This window comes from Chaetodon auriga, chromosome 16 (assembly GCF_051107435.1).
Source record: "Chaetodon auriga isolate fChaAug3 chromosome 16, fChaAug3.hap1, whole genome shotgun sequence".
In the NCBI taxonomy this organism is placed as follows: domain Eukaryota; kingdom Metazoa; phylum Chordata; class Actinopteri; order Chaetodontiformes; family Chaetodontidae; genus Chaetodon; species Chaetodon auriga.
In genome coordinates, this window is record NC_135089.1 from 15,904,682 (window position 1) to 15,930,058 (window position 25,377).

The 25,377-nt window shown below is 43.0% G+C and overlaps 2 protein-coding genes across 2 annotated transcripts; one reads left to right on the forward strand and one right to left on the reverse strand.

The window, feature by feature from the left end:
* Window positions 1-197: 197 nt before the first annotated feature.
* flii (FLII actin remodeling protein) lies at window positions 198-13,473 on the reverse strand. The gene is made up of 31 exons (XM_076752130.1): window positions 13,275-13,473; window positions 11,833-11,943; window positions 10,025-10,096; window positions 9,770-9,850; window positions 9,316-9,563; window positions 9,052-9,155; window positions 8,633-8,808; window positions 8,363-8,520; window positions 8,120-8,204; window positions 7,873-8,020; window positions 7,639-7,769; window positions 7,424-7,531; window positions 7,224-7,328; window positions 6,826-7,005; window positions 6,547-6,629; window positions 6,288-6,362; window positions 5,967-6,050; window positions 5,651-5,822; window positions 5,406-5,513; window positions 5,116-5,307; window positions 4,721-4,819; window positions 4,445-4,534; window positions 4,207-4,346; window positions 3,830-4,064; window positions 3,557-3,711; window positions 3,406-3,466; window positions 3,112-3,240; window positions 2,859-2,965; window positions 2,608-2,713; window positions 2,425-2,490; window positions 198-2,331 (listed from the first exon to the last, which is right to left on the reverse strand). The coding sequence occupies exons 1-31, from the start codon at window positions 13,335-13,337 to the stop codon at window positions 2,197-2,199; spliced, it is 3,807 nt and encodes a 1,268-aa protein (XP_076608245.1). The 5' UTR covers window positions 13,338-13,473; the 3' UTR covers window positions 198-2,196.
* A 571-nt stretch (window positions 13,474-14,044) lies between these two features.
* desi1a (desumoylating isopeptidase 1a) lies at window positions 14,045-18,977 on the forward strand. Its single transcript, XM_076752893.1, has 6 exons — window positions 14,045-14,227; window positions 14,573-14,594; window positions 15,105-15,174; window positions 16,187-16,296; window positions 16,406-16,528; window positions 17,275-18,977. The coding sequence occupies exons 1-6, from the start codon at window positions 14,137-14,139 to the stop codon at window positions 17,363-17,365; spliced, it is 507 nt and encodes a 168-aa protein (XP_076609008.1). The 5' UTR covers window positions 14,045-14,136; the 3' UTR covers window positions 17,366-18,977.
* Window positions 18,978-25,377: the final 6,400 nt, after the last annotated feature.

A 25,377-nucleotide genomic window follows, 5' to 3' on the forward strand; every position in this document is an offset into this window, starting at 1 on the left:
TGTCCTTGGCAAAACTGCATCGCTGCACATCACACGTTTGACATCTCTTATCTTATTTCTCCTGTTAAATCGAGACAACGTCCTCCTTCATTTTACTATATTGAGTCTAACGACAGCAGACTCCCAGCACAGCTCCATCCAAAGCACCTGTAAATGTAAAATGACAAGACAGTGAAACAGAAATCCAGAAGACAATATGTGATGTGAGATTTTATTTTTATATAAAATACATAAATAAAGCATCTGCAGGTGGCATCAGGAGCATGTGCACGTATTCATATACACACATACATATATATATATATGCGTGTTAGACTCAAACACACTACCAGGCATACAATTCACCCCACAAAATATAGTATCAACAAAATGATGGTAGTTGAAGCCATTTGAGAATACATAGATATCTTGCTTGGACCAGTGCCTGCATACCACACAGGTCACATGATCACAGGAAGCACTGCAGCAGTTCTCGTAACTCCTCTGTTAACCATAGAAAACATTACTGATCAGAGATCAGTGGAACCAGAGGTCACTATATGTATTAAGATAAGTCTCTCATATGGTGCAAACCATATATCTCCCATTAAAATCTGCAAATAAAGAATTCTGTTCCAAAACAAACATATTTGAAAAAGAAAGCGACACTTTAAAAATCAACGTCTGACTAAAACGTCTAAACCTCGAACCTGCAGAATTTTAAATATCGTGCATTGACTTTTTCAAAAATGATAACACTACATTTTGGAAAGCAACTCTTCAGCCTTTCTTGTCCCGTCTGCTCAAAAAGCAAGAAAATAAACATGTTGACAAGTAGAGCGCAGCCTGAAACAGAATTCGGTATTATTTCCTTTCAGTGTGTCCTGTTCTCTGCAGATTGCACATTTAAACATTTGTTCTTCAACTTTAACGAATTGAGGCTCCGTCTTAATCTATAACCTGGACCTCTGCTCGAGCTCTTTGGCCAAATAAAGGTTTAATTTTCACATGGCAAAGCAAACTACCGTCCACAGCATGTTTCCATGAAAATCCCATTCTGTTAGATTGATACAGACCCAACACAAACGTGTCAGAGGAGCTGAGAACAGTGACCGAACTGACCGTGGGACAGGGGCGGTCCCCATTTTAATGAAGGCGCGTGGGGCAAACACACAAACATACCATGTATAATCCACACGACAGAAAAATATATGTATAAACCAACATTCCTCAGAAAAACAATTATAGTGCTGCTTCCTGTTCAGTCCCTCAATGATGAAGAAAACGATACAAAGAGTAAAATCTGACTTTTCTCTGCTTCAAATGAGCTGCGCAAAATGGCACCAAGCACGGAAGAGCGACTCCTCCACTGAAGACTACTGACCATGCAGCACGAGCCACGTGAAAGCAGCAGAAACAGATCGATATGTCCGGGATTCCCCTCCCTTTGGGTTTGTATAAAGCCTCTGCACACCTTTAGACCTATTTTATCTCAAAACATAATTCTCTTTCATTTCAGAAATCAGGCTGGCTGCTGAAAAAAGCTCATAGAAAACAAAGCCATATTTTGCTTCTTGACCAGAAGAGCTTTGACTGACTTTGATATTGTGCTCAGATGGAATCTGTCCAGATGTTTCTTTGTTTCTGCAGGCAGACTGACAGCAACATGGTGGTCAAGAGGCTGGAGAACAGCAGCTGAGCAGGATGGAGGGAAAGGATCAGAGCTCAGGTAAAGCTAAGTTAGGCATAGACATCATCATCATCATCTTAAGGTTTGATTCCACCGGCCACGGCTGCGTTATCATATTGTTCTGCCCCCGCTCAGCTTCAAATCCCACTGTGAGCGTTTCAGAAGTGGAGCCTACCTGATTTTGTTGACTTGCTAAGGCTACATCTGTTTTTTATGATGGGGAGTGAGGACGGGGTGTTTTATTTTGAAATCTGATTGAATTCTCTACACCCTTCCTGTGTCTGACTTCGTGCCTGCTCTGTGCAGCTTGACGCAGTTTGGCTTCTGTCAAAAATAGACTAAACGCATAATATCAGCGAAGCGGAAAGCAGCTTCTGTTAGAATCATAAGCATCGTCTAGAGGGGCTGCCATCGGCTGCAGCGGCCGCGATGCAGCCGTGCCCGGTGGAATCAAGCCGTTACTGGTAGAAAATTACATGGCAGCGAATACATCTGACGTATTTGTGAGCGTTTCTGTGCGTGCTCGTCTAGGAGGGGGGAGTTTTGAAGGCCCCCCAGGCGTGGAAGCAGCGTGTGAAGCAATGCGGCTCGTTTCCCTTCCGCACCAGTCGCAGCTTCCTGGGCTGCTCGGTGTCCTTGGAGCGCATGTGCTGGATGTAAACCTGGAGAGGGAATAGTAAGATGTGGAGTTGGATATAGAACACTGACAGAAATGCACACACAGGCCACGCACACACTGCAGTTTTCTCACTAACCTGACAGGCTTTGAGACTCAGTTTGATCTCCACCTGGCTCGTCTGAGTACCGACCCACATGTACACCTGAGGGAGGAGAAGGAAGAAACGGAGAGAAAAACCATTACAAAGCAACAAATGAACTGGTGAAACCTGACCCTGATCCACGGCAGACATTCAAATAAACCTGTGATCAGCTGTTACCTCTTTGCCGTTGTCCAGCAGCATGATGTCATCATCAGCCAAGTCATCCTGGCAGAAGTCTGAGCACTTCTCCGACACCGAGAAGTAACCCTTCTCATTGGAACACCTGAGGGAGGAGAGGCAGAGAGACAGAAACAGACAGGTGAGACAAAGCAGCTCGTATTACATATCAATTCAGAGTTGTACACACACTTCCTGTAACTATGATGACCAACGAGCAGCTAAATGTAAAACAGATAATGTTGACTCACCTGAAGAGCCGAGCGTGTTTCATGTAATCTGCATCTTCATCATACTGCTTCTGAGAACCAATCCCGACCCAGAAGAAGTTCTCTGGCTCCTCCCCCTCATTAATCACCTTGGAGACAAATTGACAGAATACACTCTCATTCAGAATCCAGCTACTGCAGCTAAAAACGTGTTGCTACAACATTTAAAAACACCTGAAATATACGTTTCAATTTAAATGATCCACTTTAGACGTAAACATAAATACACGTTTACCTGTTTGCTGTATGTGTCGTCGAACATGCAGTTCATGATGTCCTCGGCAAGCTTGGCCTCGTCGGGGTCAGCAGCTCGGCCCACCCACGTGTAAACGATGCCCTGATTGTCTGTGCTCTCAAACGGTACCTGCAGAAAACACACACTGTTACACAAATCATCTTTAAACACTCCACACACAACACAAAAGTCTCCTTCAAAAGTTGAAGGAGACACCTGGGAGAAATATCTGGAGGGACAAATCGTTAGATTGTTATTATGGTACAATAAAAAAAAAAATTTAATAATCACAACCTTGAGGATGAAGCAGAACTCTGAGTTGAGATTGCTGGAATCTGTTCCAATCTGGATGGTCCTACGGGAGAGATGAAAGATAAGTGTTAAACAAACCCAAAAGCTTCTGGGGACAGAAAGCAGTGCTGCAGCGCTCCAGAGTGACGTCTACCTGGTGCAAAGTGCGCTGCCATTGGTGCGTATGTGATAGAGGGAGGGCTGAGCGGCGTCGGTCTTCTGTTTCCTCTTCCCTTTGTGGATGATGAACTTCCTCTTGAAATGGGACAGGAACTTGAGGTTCTCCTGCTGCTGGGTCATACGCACCACCTAAACAGCAAGACAGGCTCTGTTTGTCACTTCAGCACAGTACTGTAAAAAAACACGAGCAGATGAGAGCACGTGCGATGAGTCCGTGTCAAATAATGAGCACGAATAACTCTGATACCTTCAGTTTTCCAGGGAACAGACTCTCAAACTTCTTCTGCAGGGAAAAGGTGAAAGTGAGCCAACCCATGTTGGAGGCCTGCCTGCCCTGCCAGAAGTACACTACACACTGGAAGTCCTCCTCGGGCTGCTTGTCTTCCTCTTCCTCTGCTGTTGCTTTTCCTGCTCTTTCTCCGCTTTCACCACCTTCGCCCTCCTTCTTCTCCTCGTCTTCGTACTCCACAGGCACCCAGTATCTACAGAGCAGACAGTGACTCACTTTGACAGAACGGTATCGAGCCAGGGGGCCTCTTCCCTTGTATGTTTGAAAGCACACGCGCGCGCACACACACACACACACACACACACACACACACACACACACACACACTTGTGTACCTGCAGAGGAAGACGTAGCAGTCCTGGGTGTGGAAGTGTCCAAACTCCTCCTCAGGCAGGCGAGCAAACTTCTTCCCCTCCAACACAAATCCTTCCATGCCGTCCAGATCCTCGTTCCACTCCTCCATCAGTTGCTCAGCCTGGACAGAGGAGAGATGGATGTAAGAGATGGAGCCCGAAAGATCATTTGGTGTTTCGTGAGTGTAAAGGAAAACAATGAATGAGCCCGTGTTGTCACCTCAGTAAGGGGCATGGCTGGCTGCCGGGGAAGGAAGAGAGCCGTGAGGTCTGCTTTCATCTGGTCTTTCTGCTCTGCGTCCTTCTTCACCTGGGAGAGCAAGCAGGGACAAACAAGCAGCTAAATGTGGAGGCCACACACATGCAAACATCTGACGTACTTCTGGATTAGAAAAAAAGCCGCTCAGTGTACATTTTAAAGGCTGGCACGACCGGTAGCCTGCTATCAAAGTATCAACATTTAGATTTTTTTTAAACACACACACATATCACTGACCTTGCCCTTGAGGTTGTCCTCCTGTTGGACAGTCTCAGCCGCTCTGGTGTAGTCCACCTTCAACACATCGTCCCAGTTCTTAAACTTGGACTTAAACACCTGAGGAAGAGAAATTAAGATGAGGTGATACTGTGGCCGAACTGTGTAGAATATGTGTTAAACAGAAGAGTAGCTCTTAACCAGTGTGTGCACAATATTTCCAAGGGTGTAAAGGAAACATTTAAACACCAACATTACACTTAAAACACTGCATGTGTGTGAGAGTAAAGAGTATTTATATATCTTTATACATGAAAGGTTGATTTTTTTAAATGGATTTGGCTGCTCTAACAGTTTTACTTCTCACAGTCTCAGGTCTGCAGCAGCATGTGAAGCGGTGCGGTGGGAGGCGTTACCTGGCACTCGGTGCCCTCCAGGTTGCGGGTGACGCAGGCGTGTTTGGGCCGGTGCAGCATGGAGCAGATCTCCTGACCCAGTTTTAAGGCGGCAGCTCGGACGAGACGTGGCGACTTCCTCCCGATCCAGATGAACACATCCGACCAGCAGTCCAGGATGTACACGCACTTTGTGTCCAGCAGGGACTGCAGCTGAGGAGAAGGACGGAAATAGAGAGAAGATGTGGATGTGACAAAAGGAGGAGGAGGGGAGATGTGGGTTCTAGTGATTACGCAGCAGATAAACATACCAGCCTCAGCTCTGGCAGGGTGTCCAGTTTGACCTTGTGGTCTTTGTGCTCGACCGACAGCTTGTAGTTAATCTGTGGCAGCTCCAGGTAGCCCAGACCCAAGCCCACCTACAGGACAGGAAACAGAAAACGTCAGTGAACTCAGATGTCCAGTCACACCAACGCTACCTTAACACTTCATGTGCACATCTACTGCAATCACAATAAGCAGCTTTCCCATGATGAGGTCAGTTAAAGAGACCTACCTTGTAGAGTTTAGGTCTGATGGGAGAGAAGTCATCGGGTACGTGTTTCTTGATCTCCTCTGGTTGTCCTCCCAGTGGCTCCCAGAAACCCGGAGGCTCCTGGTTCTGCATGAGGGTTGTGATCTCTGCCTTCCCCTTACGCTCATTCTTATTTATCTTCTCTGCAAATAACCTGAAAGATGGGAAACAATGCACAAGCTCTGCGTCACTTGGCTGGAATTGACAAGTTTTTATTTAATGTTCAATTGTATTCCTAACATGGATTTTCCTACCAAACGGCACAGACGTTTGTTTTAGCACTGGCTTTGTGTCTCACCTGGCCTTCGTGGTGCCGCTGAGAGTAGCGTTGGCTCCTCTCCAGACAAAGATTTCCAGCCCTGTGTCAAGCAGGAAGACGTATCTACCAAAAAGAGAAAGACAGGATGTAATGGACCCAGTCACACAGTAAATGAGACACAGTGTGCCTATCAAAGAGCAGCAGGAACAAATGAGAAGCAAATAAGAGTTCACAATAAAGGCGGTGGAAAGCAGCGGACCTGTGTGTGTTAGGGAAAGAGTGTGTGAGGGTTGGAGGGTGTGGCAAACTATGCAAGTGTGAGTCATACGGTGTGTAAGACAGAGAGGGCGTGAGAGTTACCGAGGGTCGAGGGAGGAGGCCTTCACGGGCACAGACTCCAGCCTGATGTTTTTCTTGCCGTAAACTCTGTACAACCTGAAAAACACACAAAAGGATTAAAACCTGAGAAAAAAAGGTTGCTGACAAGATGAATTTAGACACCAAATAAATGTGGTTTTTCAGCAGCTTTTCCTCTTTTCATCGTCATTTCTGAAGAAATGACAATAATCAAAGCCAAAGATAAATTTGACTAGTGAAGATGATGCGAGATCCAACCAACCTGACAGAATAGTTCGTGTCCTCCACAGTGTAGAATCCGCTGGCTGTTCCTCCCTCAATGTAGGCGATCTCATTGTTAAACACCTGCACACAAGACAAAAACTCTCATTTACAACAGCATGTGCTTGATCACTTGCAGGAGAACAGAGGTTATTTTCTGTACTGCTTCCAATAAGAGAACAGAATGCACCACATGCTAAACTTTGAGTGATGAACAATCATACGTTTCTTGATTGTTAGTTATTTGTATGTATCTCCTCAACGTTCTGTTTTTACGTACAGCACTGAACTCGTCGCTCTCATCGCCCATCTCTTCCCGTATTGTCCTGCACTCTGCTCCAAGGAAATTCCTGAGGTTGACGGCGTGGATGGCTGAGCCGGCCTTCTTGTCCAGAGTGGCCTCCTGGCCAATCCAGTAGAAGATCTGCCAGTTCAATGCGCCGTTGTCGTCCAGGAAGGTCTGTGATTGCAAAAAGCAGAACGTCAGAAAGATGAGTGGAACACAGGGGAGGAGGGGATCTGCGTTCACATCCAGGACATGAAAACTTACAGATGTTCCAGCTGTATCCAAGAAGAATTCATTTTCTTTGATTAATCCAATTTATCTGATGATAGTATCAGTAAAATCAGACTACTGACATTTATCTTGTGTAAATGAAGGCAGATTTGATGTGTTACCTTGAGGATTATGTAGCAATCAGCCTCATAGAACTTGCCATGGAAAGTTTCGTCCACTTGGATGGGAACAAAGTTCTCTATCTGCCACACCGTTACACCTGGAATCTGTAGGAGGGAGAAACAGAAGAGATATGTGTACTGATATCTGATTTGCTTGGTTGTAGCTGAGAAAGGAGAGAGCAAACACACACACACATTACCTGCCCTACGTCCTCGATAAAGTACTCAGAGTAGTCCAGTTGAGGTTTCTCTAGACTCTTGTCCCAGCGCCGGACCTTTAAATCAGCGTATTTCAAATCCCCGTTCTCCTGCAAGATTAGCACACATCTTGTTTTACAATGGAAATCAGCCCTGTCGTGTTTACATTCTTCCTGCAGCCTGTGGATTCATCCTCCCTCCTTCTCTTTTTACCGACCTCCAGGTTCTTCTTCTCCTGTGCGACGTCACTCATGCCCTTCAGCACTTGCTTGGCCTGGTCATCCTGAGAACAATCCTTCCTTCTCCTTAGCCTCATCTTCCTCGCCAGGGGATCTCGGGGGCTGGCGCCTGGATGCAAGTACACACAGATTTAAGCCTCCAGGAATCACTGTGTTCTCACGGTGTGTGTTCCAACATATTCCTGTGCAAACTTTGCATTAGTTACACAAACCTCCTCCAGCGGCAGCCACGGTAGCAGGCGAGGCCCCGGCCAGCCGGAGCTGGTTCTGCAGCGAGAAGTCGATGTTGTACCATTCTGCTGCTCTGTCGACTGGTTTAGGGGGCATCACCAGGTTGGGGTTCTCACGCACATCCAGCACCTACACAAAGATACAGTAAAGGAAAAAGATTAGCATGTTCATGAAAGGAAGATTTAATTGTGTATTTTAGCCAAAAGTGTGACTGAAAAGTCATTGTACCTCTAAATCAGTCAGAAAGTGGATAGCCTCAGGCAGCGTAACCAGGCGGTTTTTATTCAGCACCAGTTTCTTCAGTTTGCCACACCTAGACAACAACACACAACCATATACCCACATTAACCTCATGATCTTGTGTAATGGTGGTCATTTAATAGATAATATTCCATTATCGACACACGTCTGCATAGTGTGACGGCTCATCGGTCACAGCACCTTCAATCTGTGTGTTTGTTCATGTGTTACCTGCAGAGTCCCTCTGGGATGAGTTCCAGGTTGTTGTTAGCAGCCATGAACTCAGTGAGGCTGGACAGTTTGCCGACGCCTGGCGGAAGGCCGTCAAAGTCCAGTTTGTTAGAGTTCACATAGAGCTTCTTCAGCTTGGACAGCTTACAGATAGCGGACTGGAAGGAGACGCACGAGCGAACATTAAACATCTTACACAAACTACAAAAGGAAATGCATAAAAAAAAGAGTGGCTACTACAGACAGCTGCGTTATTCTTATTGTCCTTACAGGCAGTGAGGTGAGCTGGTTGCGACTCAGGTTCAGTGTCTCCAGCTGAGTCCACTGGTCGATGCAGAGGGACAGTTCTGAGATCTGATTGCTGCTCAGGTTGAGTCTCTTCAAACTGCCCAGTGAATAGAGGCACTCTGGCACCCGAGTCAAGTCGTTACATGACAGGTCAACATCTGGGAGAAACAGGAGGGACAGAGGGGACATGTGTAGGTAAAAAGCCCGTTTCCCCAGATGGACAGTTTGAGGACAGACACAAAGTGACACATTTATGAAAAATGTACCACAGGTCCAAGTGCCAAGAGGTAAAAGTAAGACAGGAAATGTGTCAGGTCCCTGAATGAGTGGTCTGGAAGAAAAAAAGAGAGAGAGGTGTGTGTGTGTGTGTGTGTGTGTGTGTGTGTGTGTGTGTGTGTTACCAGCTAAATGTGTCAGTCCCTCCAGGCTGGTTGGCATGTTGCTCTGGGTCCTCTGAGTGTTCCTCAAGTGGAGAGTCTGTAATGCCACCATGGCTGGCAGCTGGCTGCTCTCACAGACACACACACACACACACACACACACACACACACACAGATAAAGTCTTAGTTTTAGATAAAACTTAGTTTTCAGCCAAACATAGAACTTAGAAATTTCTGGGTGTTAAGGTGAAGCAACGCTAAGCACACGAAATTGAATCTTCTTACCGCAGTTGGGCGTGCATCAGCGGGTTGTTGTTCAGTATGAGCGTCTGCAGGTGAACCAGGCGTCTCATCTGCGGCGGCAGGCTGTCCAGCTTGTTGTCGCTCAGGTCCAGGTACAGCAGGTCTGTCAGGTTGATGAACAGCTGGTTGGGGATGGAGTCGATGCTGTTGTGGCTCAGATTCAGCACCAGCATGTTCCTGCTGTTCTCCAGGTCCCTGGGGATCTCTGAGAGCTGATTGTAGCTCAGGTCCTGAAAGGAAAAGAAGGGAACCGAGTTGTAGCCAGGGTTGTTGTAGGACAGTCAAATTTCATAATCAACTGAAAAAGAGGGAAGGTGGACCAGAAATAAAGGAAAAGAAGCATGTTGTTGGAATAGGAGTGAGTAGACTGTAAAAAAAAAAGTCTCCTAGTGTGTACTGAGCAGAGGAGGAGAGATTGTGTGAGATTATTATGTACCAGCACAGAGAGATCGTCAAGCTGAAAGATGTCATCTGGGACTCCAGAGTTTTTCAGGTTGTTGGCTCTGGCTACCACTGCCTGCACACATGGTAGAAACAGACCGTACAGGTCAGACCAGAAAACCCAAGTGAACTTGTGAAATCAACAGTACTAAGAGACAATTAAGCATTGTTGTTGCTTATGGCTAGTGGCTAATTTCAAAAGACATTTGCTTCATGTGCATTTCCGTGTCCATGTGTGGGTGTCAGTTACCCGTAGGTTTGGTAAACTGGACAGTTCTCCATGTAGGGTGGTCAGGCTGTTGTGACTCACTGAAAGATGCTCCTATAGAAGGAAAAATAGGAGGTTTTGTTTACAGATACACAGCGCACAGCACAAACAAAGCACAGTCATCTAAAATCCTGTCAATTTGCCCTACAAGGTCACTGCTGTGCACTGCACTGCTTGAACTAATGCCCAGTTGTCTCTACATAAAATGACCAAACTATAAACAGGATCAAATCAAAGCAGATTTCAGTTAAAACACACCCCCAGACACTGTGGCTCCCAGCAATGAAAACTGACTAATCTGATTTACCTGCACCACCTGGTAAGATCTAGCATGTAAGCAGAGATCGTCTTTTGACTGTGGCCTGCTCACTGCAAGTTTGGATGTTTAGGTTAGATAGTCCTATCAGAGATATTGAGGATTAAAGCACTTCTTAACCAGGTGAGGATTCACTGGGAAAGTGCACCAATTGGCTGATGTGATGTCCTCTGTTACTCACCCATCACGTTAAAAAAACCCAAAATAAAACAAAACAAAACAAAAAAAATTTATGCTTTGACTCATCAGAGATTAACAACACTGCTACCAACAATGCAGTAATAGATGGTACTGGGGCCGGGCAGTTAAAAGAGCTTGATAGGGTATCTTGATAAAATAGTTTCGGACATTTTTACTTGATCACACAGTAGAAATAAACAAAACAACAGCCAGTCAGCCTGCAGTTGTTGCCTTAATGCATGTCAAAATACATGCCTAAGTCCTACTGCACAGCACTGTGAAGAAGCGCTATCAGTGAACAAAGTGCATGTCCTCTGGAAAAGAGGAAAAATAATGAGTGGAACTGAGGGGCACAAAAGTGACTTTTGCTTCTCTGCCTGTGCTCTCTGTACCACTGCCTGTTTGCACAAGGCCAGGACTGAGCTCCTCCACGCACAGAGCAAGGACAGCTGTGTAACGTCAGAGCATAGCCCACAGCAGTGGGTTTGAAACACAGTTCAGGATATATTTAACTGGAGCCAATGACAATAATGCTCATTTTCAGGAAGTGCAACAAAAGAGTGACAGTATGACCAATTTATGAAACATCCGTTAAACAAGCAGAACACAAACTTGCAGAAATGTGACATGTGACTTGCAGTGGCCACAGAAACTTGCAGCACCCAATCCACAACCGGTTTGTTTTACCCAGCCATGCTAAAGTACTAAAAGTGAACTCATGTTATCCTCCAAAGCTGAGGAAACTGTTGACGCAAAAAGGTAACATGACGCCAATCAAATGGAAAAGGTTTGGACATCTCAAAAGTGACGAAACACAGATTGAGACGATCTGCAAAATCCGCTGTCAGTCAGCACAAACCAACAAACACAACTAATCTTTTCCATCACCTTAAAAAGGTACCATCCCAGTGACCACACCATAATCTAAATGTGTAACAAGCCAAGCTAACTTGTATTGTTTTAATAAGGCAGATAAAGCATGTTTGCAAAGTGAAACGTTTACATCTAGATGCTGTTCACATATTCTTCATCATGTCTTCTATTTTTATGTTAATAGGCTGTATTCTTGGGTGTAACTGATAACCCCCTGGTTTCTTCAGACTTCAGTCATTATCAGTTATTGATCAGTATGTAAAAACACCAGGATTTTTTGCCATATCGCCCAGCCCTAGATGGCACACAAAACTGAATAAATCTAGGTTCAAAGTCCAAAACACTAATGGCATGAATTAATGCCTGCATATTTAGAGATGGACATAACGTAATAAGTAGCTCTCTGTTTTGTGTGTCTCACCAGCTTCTGCAGGGAGGCCAGCTCCTCTGGGAGGTAACACAGTCCCGTCCTGTTCAGCTTCAGCCATCGCAGACTGCTCATACACTTGACATGTTCAGGGAAGTATCCGCCCTAGAAAGACAGACAAGCAGAGGAAAGAGGTGGGAGACAAAGCAGGAGAGGAGGGGGACAGAGAATGAGTTGAGCAATACTGGTATTGACTTTATTTATCACTGCTACGTTTTTTGTTTTGTTTTTTTCAGAAAAGCATTGTGAAATCGTGATGGAGTTGGTCAAAGGTGCAAATGAAAGCCAGCTAGCATATTGCTGTCATTCATTTACCAAAATCATTTGAACCTGAAATACTGACATGAGATCCTAGATGTTGTATTAACATAATACATGAAGATCTGTTTAACAGACCTGGCTGAAACCATTTGATACAAGACCAGCGTCTTGTCATCGCCCTTGTTGGTTTCACAGTCACTGTGGGTGGTTGTAACAGGACAAATCAGACATCTTCAGTCATTCATTTACAAATCAGTCGCATGAGTAAATGTAGCAGGAATCTGTCCAGCTGTGAACTTCAGTCTGTAATATCTTCCACAGTCAGAATAAGAGACCTGAAAAGTGGAAAAGTGCAGCCTACAGTCGTTATGATTGAGGGCAAAGCTGGCCAGGAGGAAATGATGTCATCCTACAATGGCTGAAATTAAACTGCCACAATCTGCCATTCACTAAATACTACACAAGAGAAGTATGTCCAGCCATCTTATTTGGACTACTTTTAGACATGGCACCCACTCATAAACATACACATTGTCCTGTCAGTTCAAATACCTGCCAGATTACCTCAGCTGTCACTGCTGCTAGCCGGGCTGCTTTTCCAGCCTCCCAAACTAACGCTGAGCTCGCAAAGTATGTCAAAACCCACATGTATGAAGACGCTGCAGCCAATCAACAAACTCTACAACGTTAGCTAACGTTATTGTTTTTGCTCGTAGCATTATCTGGCTTAACCTGATCCCTGATAACGCTGGCATGTTCTGTCACAGATCCTGTGCGTCTGATCCAGACAGCCAGAGTTAGCCAACACTGAAGCTAAATTAACTAGCTAACGTGACGGTGGAAATGAGAACTACGTTGTCCCAAACTACGCAGAATAAAAGAAACAGCTAACAAAGTACAGAAGCACTCTTCACGAACTCATTCCCCTAAAGAGAAATGTGTTCAGCGCTGGGCAGGACGCTTGTGGTTGAGACCAGACTTCTAGTTTGTCCATGTCAAACATCTGACAACTGGCTAACGCCCAATGCTAGTAACGTTAAGCTAAGCTAGTGTTCCAGCGTTAAGCCGTCTGTAGCTCTGAGTTTCTAACTTGAATTAGCTTTAGCTAGCTAGCTAAACGTGTTGGTTACTCAGCGATGGATACAAAATCAGCGAATACTGCTTAATATCCTTACTTTGAAGTCGTTTCCACTGAGGTCTACCCCCCTTATGAAGGGAAGGACTCCGGTGGCAGCCATTTCTGGTTTATGTCAGCTGCTCAGCCCTCAACTGTCTATTTTGGTCCAACAGCAGGGAGGGCTATTATAATACACCATGGGCTGGTCGACTGCTGCTCTTCTTTTGAATTTCAACGGTGGTTCACAAACAGTGTTTCAGATGCATTACCGCCACCCTCTGCTTCGGAATGTGGACCAGAGACTAAACTCATGTGACTGCGCCCCCCAGTGGCCATCAGCGCTCACAATACACTCATGGACTGGTGAGGATCCTACTTTTGAACAAGGACTAATGTGCCATAATGATTAAAATCTGAGACGTCAGTCTATGTTTAAAAGTAACAGATTTATGAGATATGACCTTTATTCAACAAAAACGCCTGTTTTTCCTTCTTCTTCTACTGGATTGAAGTGTGTGGCTCTAGATTGTTAAAATAAGAGTCTCAAGACTTTGTTTGTGCCAGCTGAGACCGAGTTGTTAATTTATTTGTGAAACTGTCTTTGGTCGTGGCACATATTCAACAAAATCCGCTATCAGCTGTTACAGTTAAATTCTGTCAAGTCATTTAGAGATAGCGGGTTGTACCAGAAAAGGTACACATATCTTTCAAAATAAAGCTCCCTTTAAAGAAAGCTTGCAATTCATCATATGTACGTTTCTCAAAAATATTTTATTTTGAAAGCTTTGAAGACGGAAGTGTTCGCGTTTTTATAGACGTGATGACATCATTCATAGCGCCTCCCAGTCAGCTGTTCCGTTTGATGTCTCTAGCTTAGCCAGCCGACAGACAAATAAAAAGGCTATTTTGGGGATTTCATTATGGATAAGAATGCTACGCGATACAATGTACAACTATATATTTATGATCTATCGAGAGGAATGGCCCGCAGTCTCAGCCCCATCATGTTGGGTAAGTACAAATATAAAAAATCCGATGCAGCCCGGTCATGAGGACAAATAAGCGATGATAACAAACACCGGATGGAGATGCCTTCTTCTGGCTTACACTGTAAAGTCGCTTTGATGCAGTTGTAAGCATTTTCTATACTGTAATGTGATTTAAGGCCTAGCTATTTATTTATTTATTTATTTTGCAAATAAATTGTGACTGAATTATGTCCCTACATCCTAATGAAAGGTTCAAAGGTCGTTATTGGAGGTTCAAATCAAACTGCTCCACTTGTAACTTGTACATCATCTGATTTAAGTCACATCTACTGCCTCCTTCTCACTGCTTTCCCCCTTTGTGTTACAGGAAAGCAGCTGGACGGGATCTGGTATGAATCTTCTTTCTGTTGTTTTGACAGCTGACTAGCCCGGGACCAGAAAGTCAGACCTCCTGACTGTGTGTGCATCCAGCAGGTGTAGGCCACTGACCCATTTGTGGTCCCAGAGCAGATAACATAAGGCATTAAAAATCCCTTTCAAAACAGAGAACACTGCTAAAAAAAAAAAAAAAAAAAAAAAAAAAAACAGCCACTGGCAGTGTGTCTAATTCTGTCTGTATTTTGCTGTTTGTTCACTTTTTTGTGGAATTTTGCCTCAAGTAATTTGAGAAAATTCAGGAAATCATAGAGCGAAGCATAATTAGATGATCTGAGTTTTTTTTTTTTTATAGTGGATACACCCATGCTGCATTTATTTTTATTGCTGTAATAATTGAGTTATTTGGTTTGATAGCTGCTTATTTGGCAAAAAGCACAAAGTTGCAATTAAATAAACCTGGTTAGAGTTGAGTTGTCCTCACCTGACTTCACCGCCATGATAATTTTGTGCTTTTCTTGCAGGCACACAGCTATAGTGGCATACGGTGATGAGTTCTTCTTCGGAGGGGAGGGGATCTCCAGCTGTTCACCGGTAAGTCTGGAGCAAGAGGACTGACTCCATCAAACAAGCCGATGAAGGAAGCGCCTGCAGATCAGGAGTTACAGCAGAGAGACCTATTAATACCGAACACTTCTCGGTTTGATTCCCGTCATTGAGATTCCAGCTGTTGGAGCACAGAATTGCTTAAACTAAATCTCTAAATGTTGGTATGGGCTCGTATGTTAATTAAAGCCTTATTAAAATGTTGCCATGTGAGAGGCATAATGTCAGGTTTCTAGTTCATTACCTTGAGGTGTTGCTTATTGCTAAAAGGCCTCTTGGCATATCACAGAACTGGTAATTCACGCGCTCTTACATGTTCTCAGGTGCTGTTTTAAATTTTCCTGAATTGCCTCTTCTTCAATTTGTGGTTTCCTGCATTTCGCAAAGTACTTTTGAAGAACGGCGCTGGCATTATTCTGTTTTTCTTTATTCTTGTTGTGTAACAAATCCAATCAAAAGACTTTTTTCCACTATCACTACTATTATTATTTTACACCATTATTTGAAAAATACTTACTAATACTTATTTGGTGCATTAGCAAGTATTTTTCTAGCAGCAGTACAGTGTGTACTGTGTGTGGGAGCGACTCAAAGTAAACTACAGCGTGCACACTCAGTGTAATGAATGAACTTGTTACACAGCGTAACAGTGTGGCTCATTGTTGTGCTTTGGACAACAATGGAGCTCCATGGCACAGAAGAATATGACAAGTCAGGCTTTGGCTGCACAGACAATACTTGTTAGTGTGATAAACATGCGGCAAAAGACGTCTGAAACCTGCCGAAATACCTGATTGTTTTTGTTCTGTCAAACACCAGCTGTGCAGCAAGTATGCGTGATCACAGGTGGCGCTATTCAGATGATACAAATCTACCTTTGAGAATCAGTTCACCCTCAAACGTGTGGATTTTGTGTGTAACAAAGCTTCTTCTCTCAGTGATTTGATTACTCTCTTCAGCAGCATTGTGTGAGTCTTTTCGTCTGCTGTGTGTCTGTCAGGGCGGGACAATGCTCGGTCCTCCAGACACAGTGGTGGAGCTGGGCGAGACTGAAGTGTCTGAGGAGATCTTCATGGATTACCTCTCTTCTCTGGGAGAAAGCACATACAGGTCGAGGACATGCTATCCATCTCCTCTTCATCTCTCCTTCCCTCATACGGGAAATGTGTGAAGGCTGTTATCTGATGCATTAACTGTCTTCCGTTCTCTCCCGCCTCAGAGGTGACAGATATCGTCTGTTCGAGCACAACTGCAACACCTTCACCAACGAGGTGGCTCAGTTCCTGACGGGCAGGTCCATCCCCTCCTACATCACCGACCTTCCATCTGAAGTCCTCTCCACGTGAGTGTGAAACTGAGTCTGTCTCATATGGCCACGTCTAATCATATATAACAAAATCATGAACACAAGGATTATTATAACACATGAACTTTGTGTGTCTGCTTCAATGTGTTGCACAAATTTCAAACCTGGCAAGCGAGCTGAAAAGTTAATGTGATGTAACCCCCAGAGGAGTTTTTACTGGGCACTAGCTGGACTTGTTCAAGAGCGCTGAACTGTTGTGAAAACGCGCTCTGATCTCTTTGTGGCTGTCACATGGCCACTCACATGGGAGACACAAGTTTTATCACAAATTCAGTGTGACTTTGCTGCATTTGCTGCCACTAGCAGCACTAGCTGCTGCTATAATAATGACAAGGCTCACAATTTCCACTGTAGCTGCTGGGCTATGTGCCCAAAGCTGCCTTTAAAAGATGCTAATAATCCATACAGACACAGCAATGCATGGTAGCAGCGGACAGACTGGATTATAGTGTGTAGATGTCACTTTAAATGCAGTGCTATAAGGCATAGCAAGGCCATGACAGAACAGTTATACAACGGTGACTCTAAAATTCTGTGGAGAAACCAATAATAATTACATTTCTTCAGTGGAAAGACCTCAAACCCTTTTTTATCCCAACTGGAAAATAAAACCAGAGACAGTCTGTTAAAGTGCAGTGACATATGAACAGGGTATGAATGTGCAGTCGTTGTGTTATTTATCAGTTTAAAAAAAAAATTTCAAATCAAATCTCCGCCTCCAGACCGTTCGGCCAGATACTGCGGCCCATTCTGGACTCCATCCACATCGCCCCTCCAGGAGGAAACGTCATCAACGGGGGGAGAAACGTCTAACCTGAGACGACAGCGGAGTCACACAGTGTTCGCAAGGTCACTTCCATTGTAGTCAGCCGGAGAGAAGTCTCAAACTAATTGTCTTTGTTTCTGTACATAAGCTACACGCCGGCACTGAAGCTGATGGTTTTTGTAAGCTACAACTGACCGCTGACCAGTTAATCCTTAAAATTCATCATTTCAATCTAATTTGCTCCTTAAAATCTCGTTGGTTCATGAATATTACGCAGAGGAAGCTCACGGCTCATTAAGTTTGAATGCATTGAATTCAGTGTACAAAAACAGGTGGATTTTTGGGTTTACCAGCAAAGCCAGATATCAAAACAGTTACTTTCCTCCACTTTGATGAATGTTGCCTTCTTAGAAATACATCTACAGAAGGTCAGATATCCAGCCAAACTTACTCGGAAGTGAAATGTAACGTTTAGATTTGAGACACTGCAACTTAATTTATCTTAATTCCTATTTTTTCTCCACAATATAGAAATATTGCACTTTCTACTCCACTACTTTTATCCAATAGCTGTTATTATAAACCACGTACAACATTAAAATACCTCTTGCACATTAGTGCGCCCAGCCTATTCAGTACTTTAACTTTTGTACTCAGGTACAAAATGCTCCTTTAAATTAAGTTGGAACTTGTAGTTTTTTCCCCCATTTTGACACTACAGCGTTTATTTAAGAAAGATTTTAGTTCTTCAGTTTACTTATTTAAGAAGGAATTGAGCTCTTTTTTCAACACATATCAGGTTTCATGCATGGTTTCTGCAGTGAGAATCATCTGCTGCTGACTATAATGAATTTAATCTGAGTGCACACTTTTGCAAAGATCTATTTAATATATTCAATTCAGTGGATGCAGGTAGATGGAAAATACAGCGGTGGAATCTTGGAGGGTCTTTTAATGTCAATCAATTTTAAATTTTGCACTTTTATGATTTCTTTTACTTTTCTTTGTTATTTAGTAGCCTGCAGTTTATTTCCCATCAGTAATCCTTTTTCTGCCTGTAATATTTGTCTTCACTTGTATGTGGTCGCCTACTTACTGACACCTTACATGATCATTCCATTTGTCACATGATTTACGATATGACATGCAGCAGGTGATTAATGCCACACAGAGGTTATGAGATTAGAGGGGATATAAAACTTAGTCAAGTGTTGTCTCTGATGGGGATCAGTTCATTGTAAATGTAGTTACATCTGTGCACATGAAAGCAAACCCTGGTTGATACCTGTTAACAGCAGAGTTGATGACAGAAGTGTCTGTCATGCAGGGTAAGAAGACAACGCAAGACACAGCTTCAAAGTGCTGTCAGATAATTTCCCAGACAATCGTGGTCCCTTTTTAATGGGTTTTTGTCAACAAAGCAGTTTTCTTGGTCAGAAATAGCTATAAATGAAGGGTTTTTATATTAAACCTACTCTGTGATATGAAAGTGAACCACACCACAGCCCTGTTATACGACATGAATTGTGCCTCTTGGCCTGTGTTACCAGCTCCACAGGGAGATGCTGATCATAGACACGTTTTGTCACACAGTATTATGAAATACACACGTTGCCATGTGAGTGATTCTAAACTACTGCACATCCGCAGATTTTTTTTTTTTTAAATGTAGAGTTGACCATAATGCTGTACTGTCAACTTAATAGCAACCTGCTCGAGTCCTTTAACAGCCACCAGAGTGTGTTTCATATACAATACACCTCTGTGCCTTCATTTCCCTCTGCTTGGCTACACTCACACTGTTGGGGGTTGGCATGGTTAGCGTATAGCACAGATGGTAACTGCAGTGCGTGTAGTTAGTTGACTGTATGATGCCCCAGAAATCTTAAAAATTATAGAACACACAACTGAGGTAATAGGAGTTAGAGATAGTAAGGAACCCTCAACGCTAATTTTGACGATGTCGGGCGTACCATGAATTCATTTGTGCAGGAAACCGAAGGAAACGTAAACAGTCGAAAGTATTCCAGATTAGACAACATCTGGATCCAGTGACACTCAGCCTATAATCTCAGTGCGTTATACACTGCACTCTGCCACCAGAAAGAACACACAGCTGTCTAATTTTAAGATAATACGTAGACCCCGTGTTTTAGGGGTCATCTGATTAAGACACTGTTAAACATATGAACCATGTTGAACCTCATGAGCCTGAACATAGTGACGGATGAAAGAAGCACAGAAAAACAGGAAATCTCAAAGAGCAATTAAACCAGCATTAACTTTCATTGTTCTCCTGCAATAAATAACCCACCATCACTCGGCACTCGAGGCTCGATCATTTATCTGCTGCACCCGCACAAAAAGCCTGGGTGTGCAGACGTTTCAGAGCTTTATTTTTCAGAAAGTTTAACTTGACATTCGTAAGTGTTTTGGCTACTTTTAGGTTAATTCCCCTTTAAGAGACAAGAAAGCTCAGGTGAATCTGGGTTCTGTTATTTTGCCTTCCACTATCCAACTAACTACCATGCTAACCAGACCACTGAAATGTATTACTGCACAAGTCACCCTTTGTTGCTCTGATATATGTTGTTGCTGGCTGCTGCCTGTAATGTGAAGTTGTAACAGATAGTTATGGATATTATTCCCTATTTAAGTAATCTAAATATGGTATATATGTTTATGCATATTGTTTGTGTAATTTTTTTTTTTTTAATTCTACCTACATATAAAGCCATCGACTGCAAATATGAGAACCTCTGGTGTCATTTTTGACCTTTTCAAATAGCTTCTGGCTATTTGTAGTTGCTTAAAGTGCAATTCTGTGCACATGCATGATTTTGTTTTCATAGATTGCACATATGAGAGAAATACAATAGCAGTGCCATTTGTAGAGTTCAAGCCCTCGTGTACACATCCACAAATCCTCAGCTGATAGGAGCTGGATAAGAAATAAAATTGCATTTAGTGTATATAGCAAAATGACCAATGACATAATCACCTAACCAGTGATTTGATATATTTATTGTGAGTAATACATTCATGTGGGTAAAATATCAGGAGATGAGAATGAAGTAAGGTGGCTCACTAGTTAGCTGCTTCCATCATCAGCTCAGGAAAAAAATGCTCTGTTTAAATCAGATAGTTAATGATTAAGGCTGTTTAAAACAAATTTTAGCATCTACTGGATGAAGTTTGATGAGGTATGAGTACATATGAGTGACTTAAATTTACATCACATCTACAACTGTAAAAGCATATACGTATGTGTGAGACATAGACACTGTATGCACTTTTGTTATGTATCAAATTTATGAATCGAATTGTTCCCATTGGGAAATTGTCAGTAACACTGATTAGATAGTTGACCAAGTAATTAATTAAGAATATCATTAATAACACTTAGTAAATTACATTCTGAATTAAACTCATAGTTTGTTAGTTCACAAAGGTATTTACATTGGTTACATTGATTTTGTGTCATTCAAACAGTACTTTATTGATGTTCCCCTATGAAACCCCTGTGGTTAGGAGCGATGACTCAGCGGTGAGGTGGCCGTCCTCTTACTGCCAACACTGGGTGAAACAAGTCAGAAGATGCTGCTGGAGTGAAGGTCTGTCAAACATCCAAGTCAAAACTAACTTCACAGTGTTAAGTTTCTGCTTTCTAACATGGTTCGGTCAAGAAGTCGGCTGCTGAGGTTTGACATCCAGTTGTATTTACCTCCGCAACTTCAGGTAACCTCACTTTCATTACAAACATATATTCATTTGCCTCATGAACCGTGACATTCATCGTTTACCTTGATCCGGCAGAGACCGTGAGCGTCTCATTCCCTGTGGCCTCTACACCCGAGTGTCGCTTGGTGTAAGCGCATCAAAGCAGTTTGTGATAAAAGGCCAAATAGTTTTTGCTCTTAAAAAAGCTTTTGCCGTTATGTCGGAACGTTCAACAAAGGCGAAAGCGGCAGCCTTTAAATTAGATTGACAGGACAAATCCTGGAAAAGAAAAGAACCAGCAGAGAACGGGAGCACCAAGGCCTCAGTGGCTGATGGGCATATTTACAGAATAGCATCAAGGCCAAGCAGAGAGGTGAAATTCCTGCCCTGCATACAAGTGTTATTCACATCAATGGCTAAGGACAGATGCATTAAAGCTGTCAAACACTCATTTCATTTAGGTTATAAGGTGGCAGCCACAGGTTAACCAGACAGTGAGAGTCATCAGAAAGGATTTATAGTCTGTTAAATATTCACGACTGCCATAAACTGTTTGTATAAAGAGATATATTCCTTATATGCAGTTTGTTTTTCATGCCATGGGTACATATAGATCATTTGGGATGATAATCATTGAAACTGTGAGGAGACAAGGTGTAGATGGAGACGATGAAACAAGTTTCCAGATGCAAGAGCTTCTGGTTGTGAGCTGTTTATTAGGCTATTTGCTCCTGTGGGTGCTCAAAGCCTTGCTGTAGTTCTCTGAGCATCCACAGAGAGACAGTGTTGCTCTGTCTCGAGCTAGAGATGCATCTTAAGGACAAAGGTGTATTCTGATCAGAAGGTTGCTGCTTCAAAACCAAGGACTAACTGACATTTTAAATAATTTATTCAGTCTTGCTTCTGTATCCTGATGTTCATTAATTATTATCAAAGCACCAATGAGCTGCTCCAAATTGCTCCATATGACCACTAACCAGCAATAAATGACTGATACTGTATTGAGCCACCTTCAACTTTAAGTGTTTTGACAGAAGTGAATGCTCAGCAAAACTGGGTCCTCTTTGGGAAAAGCAAAAGGTTAATAAGAAAAGGAAACAACCTAAAAATAAAAATCAAAAGTAATACTTTCATCTAGTTTTGATATTGACAAAAAAAAAAAAAATACATTCATGAGTGATGAAGTTGAATGTGACTTTAAAAGCAATCACTTCCATTGTGGGCAAGTAGGCTGGAAAGCAGCACAGACCATTTAACACATGGCGTGAGTTCACAGCAATAATTCATCAGTGTTCAGTCATTTAACATTCATAGACCGGGTCTCGTCTGTGCACCGCCATCACCTCGTCAACTCAACTCTGATTGATTTCAATCGCCATGTCAAAGAAGGTATCACTGTTCCAGATGGTGGATATCTCACTGTGCAGCAAAACTGTTGTGCAGACAGATGTGAAGCAGACTTGGTCCATGGCCTTCAGATCAGCACCCCTCCTCAGAGAGAGTGGATAATAAATGCAGACAGACCGAGCCTGTCCTTGCTCCCCGCGGCTGAGTAGCTGATTCAGCTCGGTTAGTAGCACAATTATTAGTGTCCATGTGACGTTTGACAAACGTTAACCTTCTCTCCAACCACAAGGGTACTGTCAGGCTAGTCAAAGTTGTTGCATGACAGTACCTCTGTGACAAAACCCAGTGAGTCACACCGACCCCCCTGCTGTGGTGACAAATCCGGCCATGACACATAGGGGTGACTTGGCTTCTCCTCCTATAGGCTCTATTTTAGCTCTGGCACATATACTGATGTCAAAAACTTTGAACAGTAGAAGTCTAGTGGTGCACAGTTCAGCTCGTTTGTCCTCAAAAAACATCTATAATTAATGTGGCTATTCAAATAAAATAAGTGAAAGTTAGACCACGTCATGTGTGATATGCGTTACATTATGCTATTATGCTAACTTGTTAGCAAACGGTTGTTTTCATGCAGCAGACTCTGAGCAACATTGGCACTCCAATTTCAAGTCCAGTATTTACTCTCCTTTTAGCTTTGTTCCATCTTCTAGCGGCTAAATGCTCCACTAAGTTCACCAGCTTGACACTGACTTTGTCTGTCTGCTGGTTGATGCCAAGCAGGTGTTGGAGTTGCTTTATCAGAGTGTATTGGTTGAAAATGAAACAGTTTAAAGCTAATATGAGCATGCTAAGACGCTAGCAGGGTTGCAAAGGACAGTTGAAGCTGATACCAATGTCACTAGTTTTACAGTTGTTGTATTTTATATTACTAACATGGCTAAAAATATTGATTAAAGAAGCTTTAGTTTGTATGATAATGTGAATGAGAAAAATAGTAAATAGCTTCAGTGGCAGTGGAAAATACTGTGAGTCAGTGGTCCAGAAGTTAATCACACAAACTTGAATGTGGAAGTTGATTTAACAGCAGCTGCAGTTCCATCAAGAGGTCCTGCTTTCTGTTTCTCCATATGCTAACAGTGTCCTCAAAGTGTGTGTGTGTGTGTGTGTGTGTGCGTGCATGCACGTGTGTCGATGTCTGTGTGTGAGAGAAGGTGAGAGACAGAGAAAAGAGGAATGCTTTTAACAGGTAAGTGCTTCAGTGCTTTTTTTTATGAGCTCTCCTGCAGGTTTTCCAGAGAACTACATCAGCACAACTTAATGTTTCATTTAGCACTGATATGCATAATTAAGGGATTCATGTACCATTTTTGAAGGTTACCCTGCCACTTTGAGCAAGGAATAATTAATGTTTGCACTGCACAGTAGCAGACTGTCAGGTTCTTGGTTTTGGGAAAACTGAAAATCTACAATTTGTCACACGTTTCCTGCATCTGGTGTTTTGCAGGAAGACATCCCCCTAATCTCATTTACAAATCTGCACGCTTGAAAAACACTGTGCTCTGAAAAACCTCCTAAATAGCACAGCCTTGATTCTCAAATATCTTTAGATGCATAGTCAAACCAAACGAACCAGTGAAACTATCTCAAGCAGCTTAAGCAGAATGAAATATCCAATATTGAACCAATTTTCTATGCACTCTTAGCTGAGGCAGAACAATAAACTTAGCTGATGCTATAATAATCTCTTAAAATATGTATTGCCCGCAATCACAGATTCTTCCTTGTGTTGTCAGGACAGTTGTCTCCACATTTAATTAAGTTTTGTCTCATAGGAGTCTGGCTAAATGTTGTCAGCCCCATCAGTAAGTGTGATGATTATTCTTGTCCAGTCATGCTTGCTGAGACATGGTTTCATCTCTGCTGTAGGTGTCAGTTTGAATGACTGTCAGTTTGTCGCAGGGGCCTCTTAGCGGATATCCTTCTTTGCACCCTCTCTCCCTCTTTTCTTTGCTCCTCTTCCCTTCTCTCCATCATGCATCTTCCTCCTCTTCTACCTCAGCTCATCAGTCATTTGTTCATTCCTTGTAACTTCTTCCCTCTACCGCTCTCATAGATAACCACCTCCAAACATGCCTTCTCTTTTTCTATTCCTTAATGTCTCACCTGTTTCACCTCTATTTCCTCCCTTTTCATCCCTCCTCCCTGATTTGTTCTTTGTCAAAACCCTTAATTACCCAGAGTTTTTGCTTGGCTGCACCTCCTCCGCTTTCCAGGCCTCCTCTCATTTCTCTCCTCGCCTCCTCCTCCGACTCTCTTGACCTTGCTCCTTAACCTCTATCATTTTCCATCACCCATTTTGCTTTCTAGTTGTAATGGGCTTAGACTTTACAGCTATTACAAAGTACTCCATTGAGTTTTTTAAGATAACTTTAAAAAAAAAAATGCACTCATGCAAAGTGAAAGCATATAAACAACCAGAGTTTCTGCCCTTCACTGTGTTTTTGTCTGTCACATTCTTTTATTTTGTCACACAGTCAGATGCACGCAAACACAGTCACGACCACATAATTCATTTCGGAGTTATGTATGAGTTGCTTCTGTTCTGTTTTCATCTAATGCAGAAACAGATTAGCTTCTGGTAGTGTTCGACATTAAGAGGAAAGCAGGATAACAAGGGTGTGACATCCTTGCTTTTCCTTTGTTCCCAGTCTGATACAGTATGTCTGTTCCTTCAGACCACCTCTGTCCCCTTCCTTTATATCCTCCTTCAACTTGTCAGCTCGGGCAACCAGCTGGGGAGGGGTCCAACCAGCTGGCCAGGTCAACATTTTGAGTCACTTGGGTCAACAGCTGCTGTGTGCTCCTTGTCTGTGTCAAGCCAAGGCCAGGGTAACTGCCATGCCCTTGCATAAATACATAGATGCATAAATATATATAGAGACATGTGAACTGTCCTCGAGAACTTCTGCTGCATCAGTCCCATTTGTGT

Bases quoted from the DNA above. Each gene is read 5' to 3' on its own strand.
- flii (XM_076752130.1), bottom strand. From the start codon at position 13,337: ATGGCTGCCACCGGAGTCCTTCCCTTCATAAGGGGGGTAGACCTCAGT. The intron at 5,823-5,966 runs GTGAGACACAAA...CCCATCTTTCAG, and splicing joins AGCGGCACCACGAAGGCCAG to GTTATTTGCAGAGAAGATAA. The intron at 2,714-2,858 runs GTGAGTCAACAT...CTCCTCCCTCAG, and splicing joins AAACACGCTCGGCTCTTCAG to GTGTTCCAATGAGAAGGGTT.
- desi1a (XM_076752893.1), top strand. From the start codon at position 14,137: ATGGATAAGAATGCTACGCGATACAATGTACAACTATATATTTATGAT. The intron at 14,595-15,104 runs GTATGAATCTTC...CTTTTCTTGCAG, and splicing joins AAGCAGCTGGACGGGATCTG to GCACACAGCTATAGTGGCAT. The intron at 16,297-16,405 runs GTCGAGGACATG...CTCCCGCCTCAG, and splicing joins CTGGGAGAAAGCACATACAG to AGGTGACAGATATCGTCTGT.